The sequence below is a fragment of the Megalobrama amblycephala genome, linkage group LG18 (assembly GCF_018812025.1).
Source record: "Megalobrama amblycephala isolate DHTTF-2021 linkage group LG18, ASM1881202v1, whole genome shotgun sequence".
Taxonomy (NCBI): Eukaryota; Metazoa; Chordata; class Actinopteri; order Cypriniformes; family Xenocyprididae; genus Megalobrama; species Megalobrama amblycephala.
In genome coordinates, this window is record NC_063061.1 from 24911693 (window position 1) to 24922639 (window position 10947).

The 10947-nt window shown below is 43.6% G+C and overlaps 2 protein-coding genes across 2 annotated transcripts in view; one reads left to right on the forward strand and one right to left on the reverse strand.

Annotated features, from left to right (window-relative positions):
• Positions 1-10947, forward strand: part of b9d2 (B9 domain containing 2) — a 42398-nt gene that overhangs the window by 3676 nt on the left and 27775 nt on the right. The window lies entirely within an intron of this gene.
• LOC125252542 (odorant receptor 131-2-like) lies at positions 4103-8492 on the reverse strand. The gene has a single exon (XM_048165927.1). It carries the CDS (start codon positions 6363-6365, stop codon positions 5406-5408), a length of 960 nt encoding a protein of 319 aa, XP_048021884.1. The 5' UTR covers positions 6366-8492; the 3' UTR covers positions 4103-5405.

The following is a 10947-nucleotide window of genomic DNA, read 5'->3' on the forward strand; positions in this document are numbered from 1 at the left end:
CGCATGACAATCTCATGCGATTAATCGTGCAGCCCTATTGTGTCTGTACTGAGGCCATCCTGGTCATATGAGAAACAACTGTCTGGTGTGTTCTCGCCCTGAAAACTCTTGTGCGGTGAGTGACTCTAAGCTCCATTACTCCGCTGACATGTGTGTTTCTGTGCCCATCAAACTGGTAGTTAATGATATCCATCCAGAGACCTCTGCTTTGCTGGATTCCGGGGCTGGCGGAAACTTCATATCCCAAAGCTATGCTGATCAGCAGAATATACCATTAATTGAATGTCTCTCTTCTCTCACAGTAGAGGCCATAGATGGGCGCCCTCTGGGCTCAGGAAACATTACCACCCTTACTCAACCGCTAACCATGCAAATTGGCATCTTTCACACAGAACGCATCCAGTTTCATGTCCTACCGACATCCACTTCGTCTATCATACTAGGGCTACCCTGGCTTCGCACACATAACCCGCACATCTGCTGGAGGGAGGGACAAATCATTCAATGGAACAAACAATGCTTATCCAAGTGTCTTCCTCACTCATCTCCCTTATGTGTCAGAACCATCCAGGCAGCTGAATTCCCTGAATCCAGCACCGAAACCCCTTCTGAACTGCATCTACCCAGCGAATATCAAGATCTGGCAGTGGCCTTCAGCAAGGTACGAGCATCGCAGTTACCACCTCACCGACCTCATGACTGTGCCATTGACTTAATACCAGGAGCTACACCTCCCAAGGGTCGTATTTTTCCATTGTCACAACCTGAATTCGAATCCATGAAAAAATACATTGAAGAAGAGCTGGCCAAAGGGTTCATCCGCCCATTCACCTCTCCTGCATCCACTGGTTTCTTCTTTGTGGGAAAGAGGGACGGAGGTCTCCGCCCTTGCATCATTTATCGGGGCCTAAATGATATCACAGTCAAGTTCCGTTATCCCCTGCCGTTGGTTCCCGCTGCTCTGGAATAGCTTCGTACAGCCAGGTATTTCACCAAGCTTGATCTTCGCTGCGCCTATAATCTGATACGCATAAGAGAGGGTGATGAGTGGAAGACTGCATTCTCCATGGCTACTCGGCATTACGAATATCTTGTTATGCCCTTCGGGCTGGTCAATAGTCCGTCTGTGTTTCAAGCCTTTATTAATGACGTATTCAGAGACATGTTGAACAAATTTGTGATTGTGTACATTGACGACATCTTGATTTACTCAGATACTATGAAGGAACACGTGAATCCGGCAAGTACTTCAGAGGCTTATCCAATACCAACTCTATGCCAAAGCAGAAAAATGTGAGTTCCATAAAACGTCCACATCCTTCCTCGGATATGTCATCAGTCCAGACGGCATCGCCATGGACGAGAAGAAGGTTACCACCACCCTGAACTGGCCATGCCCCAACACGCTCAAGGAGCTACAACGATTCCTGGGGTTTGTTAACTTCTACCGCCGGTTTATCCGAAACTTCAACGCCATTGCCTGTTCACTCACTAACATGGTAAAGAAGGGACAAAATCTGCTCAAGTGGTCGCAACCCACCAACAATGCCTTCCAAGACCTCAAAGAGAGGTTTACCTCAGCTCCCATCCTCCATCATCCCGACCCCTCTCTCCCGTTCGTCGTTGAAGTGGATGCATCTAACACTGGTCTCGGGGCCATCCTCTCACAATGTCAAGGTACCCAATCTAAACTTTATCCCTGTGCCTTTCATTCCAGAAAACTCAGTTCTGCTGAACACAACTATGACGTCGGTGATTGGGAACTGTTAGCCATGAAAGCAGCCTTTGAAGAGTGGCGTCACTGGCTGGAAGGGGCCACACATCCATTCATTGTTCTAACGGACCACAAGAACTTGGAATATCTTTGAACGGCCAAGAGACTCAATCCCCGTCAAGCCCGGTGGTCCTTGTTCTTCTCTCGATTCAACTTCACTGTCACCTACCATCCTGGGTCCAAGAACGTCAAGGCAGATGCCCTGTCAAGGCAGTTCGAAGGTGAGAATCTACCTCAAAAGCATGATACCATAATACCTGCGTCTCTGGTTGTTGCACCCATACAGTGGGACATTATGACGGAGCTGAATCAGGCCAACGCAGGAGACGAAATACCCCCCGACAGCCCTCCAGAGAGAACGTTTGTGCCCGTGGACTTTCGTAGCCGCATCCTGGAGATGGTGCACAATAACCCTGCCTCTGGTCATTGGGGCGTCACCGCAAACATCCATCTCATTCAGAATCGATTCTGGTGGCCGACGCTCTCCAAGGATACAGCTCTCTATGTTAAGTCCTGCCAAGTCTGCCAAAGAAACAAGCCGTCACATCAACTTCCCGCTGGTCTGCTACAACCTCTGCCACTTCCACGGCGCCCCTGGTCGGACATCACAGTGGACTTTGTCACGGATCTGCCGCTATCAAACGGATACACCACCATACTAACTGTGGTGGACCAGTTTTCCAAGGCTTGTCGCCTCATTTCCCTGGCCAAATTACCTACTGCCATGCAGACTGCAGAACATTTAAGCAATTGGGTTTTTCGTATATATATGGCCTGCCAGAGGACATTGTTTTTCGGACCGAGGTCCTCAGTTCTCACCTCGCTTCTGGGCAGCGTTCTGTCAAGCTCTCAGTATCAATGTCAGCCTCACCTCCGGCTATCACCCTCAATCTAACAATCAGACGGAACGACTTAATCAAGAACTCACCCGCTTCCTTAGATCATACTGCAACCAAAACCAGAACGACTGGTCCTGTTACCTGCTATGGGCCGAGTATGCCCAGAACTCCCTGCGCAAACCAGCCACTGGAGTCACCCCCTTCCAATGCATCCTTGGATTCCAGCCACCACTATTCCCATGGACAGGAGAGCCCACCAACGTACCCGCAGTTAATGATTGGATGAACCGTAGCGAACCAACCTTGGATAGAGCCCACACTCACCTGCAACATGCTGTCCGCCGACAGAAGAATCAAGCAGACCGTCACCGCCGGCCAGCTCCCCCGTATCAGCCAGGCCAATGGGTTTGGCTATCCACAAGCGATCTCCGCTTGAAACTTCCCTGCCGTAAACTGAGTCCAAGGTACGTTGGCCCATATCAAATCACACATCAAATCACACCAGTCTCATTTTGTCTTGCCCTGCCTAATCATTTTCGCATTTCTCCCACATTCCATCTCTCACTGCTCAAGCCTGCCGATGGTCCCAGCGAGGAGGGGGAGGAGAGGTCAGGTGATCAGGGTCCCCCTCCCATCATGGTGGAAGGCGAGGAGGCTTACCAAGTCCGCGAGCTGCTGGACTCCAGTCGGCGAGGACGTGTACTACAATACCTGGTTGACTGGGAGGGGTACGGCCCGGAGGAACGAATCTGGGTCAACTCAGATGATATCCTGGACCCCGAGCTCGTTGAAGAGTTCCACATCAACCATCCGGACAAGACTGCCCCTGGTCCCCGTGGAAGACCTCAGCGCCGCTTGCCTCCTCACGCCAGGAGGCGTTTGCAGGGGGGAGGCTCTGTCACGTTGACGAGCTCCGTGGTTCCCTTCTCTGACCATCGGAGGGAGCCCTCACCTGAATACTGACACACTCAGACACTCACACTACATTACCCACAAGCCTGTACCTTGGACTGTTTGCACCTGCAGCTGTACATCATTACCCGGACTATAAAAGATTGCCATATACACCCATACATCGCGAAGTCTTGTTTTGCCGTGGTGAACATTACTGAGCATTATTTCCTGTTTGCCTGCCTGTTGCTGAATACGTCTGACCCTGTCTATTGATCCTTGCTGCCCGCCCTTTGACTCCTGCCTGGTTACCAATCCGTGAGTAATATGTGCCTGTCCTGACCCTTTGCCTGTTATCTGACCATGATTCTGCCTACCTTTGCTGTTCCTGTCTGACCCAGCCTGTACGACCACTCTATTTTATAATAAAGCATGCAAATGGATCCTAAGTGATGCTAAGTGATGATTCGTTACAGTATCCTTTCAAAAGGTATTAATAAGTTCCATATAGGTACTAATATGTGCATTTTAGATACTTATATATACTGTTAAGGTGCTAATATGCACCTAAATAAGGTACAAAGGTGTAGCTTTTGAAAGGATACTGCCCCAATGACAGCCTTTGTACCTTTTCTGATCTGCATTTCTATATTTAAATTTTTGCCACAAAATTTGAATGATGCAAATCAAATAACATCATGTCCTTAGTATGGAAGGTTGTTTCCACTATGGAATAATAATAATAATAATAATAATAATAATAATAAAGTAATTGTGACTGTTTATCTAACAATTCTGACTTTTTCCCTTGCAATTATGAGTTTATATCTCACAACTCAGAATTTTTCCCAAGTCTTGCAAATTATAATCTCAGAATTGTGAGATAAAAGTCACAATTTATTTTATTTTTTAATTCCATGGTAGAAACGTTGCATGTATGTGAGATAAATGTATTTACATAGACTGTCTCTACCCTTCAGGGCTATATATTTTGTAGTCAAAGAACGATATACAATAGAAATTCAGAAGATGAGTTCCTGTAAATTGGTAAACAACAACAAATTGCATCACAGCTGTGCATTATAAGAGAATATCGTAAATTCTTTTCTCATACACATTAAATTCATTGAGGTTAATGCCTTAATACATTTATCAGTATGCATGTGTGTGTAAATGTCTTGATGAATTCACAGTATAGCATGTCCACCTAATCACCACAAAGGCATTTAATCAAAATAAATCATAGGGCCAGTTTAAAATTATTGATAGAGTAATAGGTTTTGCAGATGCATTGGAAAGGAGGTACAGCAGAGCAGTCCTGTCAAACAGTATATAGATAAACTCTATTAAGACACGTGGACAAGAAAAAAAAACATCAAATCAGTTAACAGTATTTTGTATAAGTAAAAGGAAGAGCTGTAAAAGATTGCACGAACACATCATATGTTTTTTTGTTTATGAACAAATTACATAATGCTAGAAGATGCTTTAACAGTTGCAAATTTATTTGTCTGATCTCATAGATTTACAGAAAGAGTGGAGTCTTAAAATCTCATTTCAGCTACTGTGAATTCATTGACAGTGTGATAAAAGCAGTTGTCATAATGTATAAGTATGTATAAATGGACAACAAACATTTTACATCCCATATCTGTGGTTACTGCACTGGAAAACATTGTAACAAGTGTGGTTTAGTGTGATTGTTAAATACATGCTTGAATAATTTTCAACAAGTCAGTCAGTTTTTTTGTGGTTCATCTCCAATATCTCATCGTCAGACACAAGTTCATATTTTAAAATTGTAGAGAAATATATTTTTGTATCTTAATAAAGAAAGGACATTATCAACTTAAGCCTTTTAGATAACATTTAAATAGGTTTTACCATCAGTTATATAGTATCTACTTTTCTCTCTCTAAATGCATCTCTGTATTACAACTGTTTTGCTTTTTGAGACCAAATGTAAAGTAGTATTTAAATAAAGTGCTAAAGGCCTGGTCTCTTAGACCATATATAAGAGGACTTAGACATTTGGGGAAAATCATAAACACTACAAAGCAAAAATACATTACATGTAATGATGTCATATAGTCAGTATTAACATAAATGACTTCTTGAATAACTCCAACTAAAATGGATGCAGCACAGAGACCCAGCTGTATTAGATGCAACAGAACAGTCTTGTTGGCTTTTTTGGCTGACATTTTATCACAGGAGGCTGTTTTAGCCACAGTTGCTATAGAAGCATAAGAAAAGATAATAACAAAACACACAGATACAAAAAATACACAAGCGAAACCTATATCAAGTTGCTTATAGACCGGTAGCCTGAAGAGAGTAGTTTTTGAGCAGAACAAATGCATTGCTGTGTTTGTATCAATGGAACAAAATATAATAATCTCAGACAGGGATTTAATCCAGCCTAACATCCAAACAACACCAATGGCCATGTTAGTTCTTCCGTAGGTGGTGATTTCTGCATGTCTGAGAGGGATGCAGATGGCCACATACCTCTCCAGTGACATCAAAGCCAGATTTAATATAGAGACCTGATAGATAGCTGTTGCAGCAACAAGAAGGATAAGGCAAAAAATTTTCATAACAAAAACCTTACAAATAGCCAACACAAACAACAGTACACTCATAACAAGATTGAGCGTATCGACCCAAAGCATGTGACCAAACAAAATGTAGCGAGATGCCTCCTGAAAAACAGTCTTTTTCCTCAAAGTGAAGATCATGACTCCATTGACATAGAGGAAAATAACACATGAGGACACAGACAAAAATGTTTTCAAATCTCGATCCGCTGGTGATATAATCTGAGTGATGTTAGATTTAGAATCATTAAAATTAGACATATTCAGAAGTAAAAAAAGACAAAAATGCTGTTATAAAACACTGAATAATACTGAAATCTATAAAGTCTTTGTATCTGCAGATCTCCAGACTTGTTTCACCTCTGTTGTTGAAGGTACAGAGAATGATCAGAGAGCATCACACTTTAAATATCGATGTAAAGCATCTGTCATGAACTACGTATGGAATCCCAGTGGCTGGTTTGTGTGTCAAAATGACTGTGGAAAAAAAAGTAACCCTTGGTGTGTTTTTCCACAATAAGTGCCTGACTAACAGCATCAAGTATAGCAAATCCCAGTGGTTTATGTTTCCTTGTGAGTTTTTGTGGAAATGTCTTTCTTGAATAATTCTTGAATAAGTGCATTTACCTCAGACTCTGTTCTACCTATTTTTAAAAACACAGTAAGACAAAACATTTCTCTGATCTGGCAGCTGGGACGATGGTCAGTTAATTTCTAAAACATACAAATTCCATTTACGTCTTTTAGTTTGTCAAGAGATTTAAAGTGCAGTTTTTCAATCATGTACTAGAGCATACATGCTCTAGTACATGATTGAATCAGTAAAATAATAATGACTGATTGAATCAGTAAATAATAATTCTGTCATGATCCCAGCCTGTGTTCCCCTGGTCTTGTGTGGGCTTATGTTATTTCCTGTTCTGTGCCATGTTTTGTAGTCCTTTGTAGTTTTTTGTGTGGATTAGTTCAGTGATTATTGCCACCTGTATGCAACTTGGTTACCTGAGAAGGGGTAGGAGACGCTGCGTCTTGGTGTTGATGCTATGGCGAATGGCATCAGCGTGACCGGTGTCTGCCGCACAAGTAAACACGCCAGTATTCATTGGCAGATAGCAGTTCATGATGTCACACATGGAGCACCCATGAGTATAAAAAAGGGTGCCTGAGTTACACGTTATCAACTCTTTTGTTTAAAGTCCCCCTGTAGTCAATTCTTTTTATCCCTTAAAACTTATAAGTGAAAAAAAGTGGAAAAAAAAAATTCTTCATGCCTTAAAATAGCTTGAATGTAAAGCCCCAGGTAGCCCCAGCGTGCAGCCCAAATTTCGAGACCGTGCGGACAGTCCGCGTACAACAGCACATACGCAGGCAGTATAGAAGAGTCCACTAGGTGGCAATATGCACAGTATTGAGCACAGTGTTAAGCCGTCGAAGAAGAGTGTAAAAAGACCGGTTTAAAAACAACATGCTTGGAAAAAAAAAAGGAAAAACATGACAATGGACGGTGATCTTGATGAGCGTTTGTGCGAAGAGATTAGAAAGTACCCACATTTGTACAATTCATGCTTGAAAGAGTACAAAGACGTGTTTAGGGCAGCAAATTCATGGAGGGAGATAAGTAAAAATATTGGAAAGGATGCAGTACTTTTCTTCTCCGATCATGCCCAGTGAATGTCCCGTTGATGACACGACTCAGTTCTGCCCTCCGATGTCTGGTAGAGCATAGAAAAAAACTGTACTGCGCATGTGTCGAACGTGGTCATCCGCGCATCCGTGGTGTAGTATACTTTGAAAGTTTCGCGGACGCGACTGCGTGCGCGACGTGTCCGGGCGCGTAAAGTGAAGTATACCCGGTGAGTGGATTATAATTTAAACACTCCTGATTGGCCAACATTGCGTTCAAGACATCAACAAACTTGTGTGTGATTGGCTACTATTTCTCACCGCTGCAAAAATATGCTGTAAATCAGACCATTTCACGTTCTCAAGAGCGCAAACTCAAAATGCAGTGTTGAGGGTGTTCTTGCTTGTTTCAGGGTGTTTATATTGGAATTAGACTTTGTGGTGGGGGTTTTTTACCCATGTTTTAATTTTTTTAACAAAAAATGGTGATCAAACATTAATTGACGGACCCCCTGCAGTACCGCTACGGACCCCCAGTTGAAGGCCCTTGTAGGACGAAAACATGACCTTTATTGGCTTTACTCAAGTCAGCTGTCACTTTACTTTGGTGCGAGCCCCTATGCGCTCGAACACTTGGCACGGCCCCTGCAACGGTTCTGTCATTTATTAATATGAATTAATATAATATAGCCTTTTGCTTGACTACGTTATCAAACATGTGTTGCTAATGTTACTCAAACCATGTTCCTGTTCTTCATCTCCGAGTCAGACAGCTGCCTTCTAACAATCAGTATCCGCTTTAAACAACTCAGAACGTCAGTGGAGAAAGGCATATAGTTCATCATAATAATAGACTCGCTATATTGCTAAATTTACGCAATTTTTCATATCAAGAGAAAATATACCGGGATAACCTGGCTTCTCTCGAGACTTGCCTGCTTCAGAGCGGTCATAGTTAATAATATGCTAAAGCCTGCCGGCACGTTGTTGTGATTGGTTACAAGGTAGTCTGTGACATCACAAACACCCACGATTTCAAACCGCGGGTTTTAGACTGTCTTTTGTTTACTGCAGTTTCAAAAATAAAATACTCAGCAATGGTGCTGACTTATGAATTTGCACACTTAAAGCATTTTAAAAACACTACATAGACATTAAACAACATAAACAGCCTGAGGCATGGCAACGAGACACAGCATCTTGTTCCCCTTCTCAGGGAACTGGGTTGCATATATAACCTGAGACGTTCCCTTTCAAAGTGTAACTTCAATGCTATGGGGAACTCAATATTCACTGCACCATGCTAAAGAATGCCTGCCTCGCTAAGCTGCGAATATGCACAAACAAAATGGGCATATCACTAAGTGACTCTATTACCCCTTTTCCACCAAGGCAGTTTGAGTGCTGGTTCGGAGCCAGAGCCTAGTTTCAAATCAGTTCTTTGTCTTTCGACACACAAAGCACCAGCTCTGAACCAGAAAAAGTGGTTCGTAAGTAGCACCAAAACGTTGCTGGGCTAGAAGTAAGAACCGCTTGCGTCAGGGGCTGGGGGCGGGGTTACCGTGACCAACAAGAAACTTGTGACCACCATTTTTGAAATAGCAGCTAATCGAGCTAATAGCAGCTCGATCGTAATCTCCGTCTATATACAAATTACGGCGAGCCGTGTTTGGATGCCGATGTAGGTTCGCAAAGCCATGAGCATCAACAGTAGTGTAACATTCACGATTGTTGATAGAAGGCTTGTTCGAGATGCATCGGAGCAGCGCGGACCGATTCGGCGGGTGCCACGGGTTCGCGGGAGCGTTTGTAGAGCATATGACTCCTTGTGCTTTTGGATTGTTCTTGCGGAGCTTTGATGTCATGCGCCGATCGCTATGCGAGAAGCCGATGCATCTCAAACGAGCCTGGTGTATTTGTGTTTGGCGCTGCGGCGCTAGCTTTGCTGTGAAATATGAGACGTATACAGTGACGCAAGACCTGGCTCTGTGGTGGCTCTCTAGCCTGTGGAAAGGCAAACTGGTTCTTAGAAGGCTCGTCAGTTGAACCAACTCCGAACTGGCACTAGCACTAACTCTGAACTAGCACCCGGTTCGTGCTGGTGGAAAGGGGGTATATGAGTCAAGGCCAGAGTCAAGAGCATGTCAACCTCAAGGGTGCATCCTGTGTGACTTCTGCAAAAAGTTGCATAGTGGTACCTCTCCCTAAAGCCAGTCTGTACAGGCGTTAGGGCAAAACCTTACTTTCTGTCTCTGTGGGACAGGCCTCAACCGAGAACCCCAAGAGCAGAGCTGTAAGGGGGATACACAACACAGCCTTGGCTATGCTCTGGTATGCATCGCTATCTGCAATATTACCTGAAATGCTCTTTGGGAGCAGCCAAGCAAAGGCAGCATGTGAGTACTAAAAATCTCAGTACTCAATATTTCCACCTGAGAGTACTGAGAAAGACAACGGACGAGGAGTGGACAGCTACTCATTTCTCTATGATGCAGTCCATCTCTACCCTGCTCCAGTTACACCGTAGTAGGTGACAAATAAATAAAGAGGGATGCCCACAGGCAATCTACCTCTACTGTCAGCACTTCTAACATGGATCATACTAAAAGAGGCCTATTAGAGTACACATCCAAAGGGCAGTGTATATCCCTCCTTTGAAACCCAACAAATAGTTGGGGAGGGAGGTAAACGAAGTAGAGAGATGCTTGACCACGATAATTTCGTTTACCCTGCATCAACCCTAAGGAGGTACCTGTCTAGGGGAAAACATTTAGCATTTTCTGCCCATAACAACTCTAATCTACCAAGCAATCCACCCACAGGGGAGTGTACAATTCTACTATAGACTCTACCAAGGGGGAGAATAAGAAAATGAGAGAATCGGATGCTCTCACGATTTACCATCCTAACTCTTATTTATTAGCTGTAACCCGGGAAAAAGATCCAAGCAGGGTGACTGACCTATGCAGCAAGAGAGAGATGCTAAGGCAATCTAGCTCTGTGCACAGACCCACTGAGAAATGCTTCTCCAATCTCCAAATGCTTCTCCAAATCTCCAAATCAAATATGGCTGCCCTCCAATGGCTTAACTGAAAGCATTCTGCCGAATACATGAATGTGTCAGCATGCATAATCAAGCAGTGCTCACAGCGCACAAAAAAAACAGGCAACAGAGAAAGCGGTTTCCAATATCGTTTTTTTTTTTTTTATTTCTATCCAC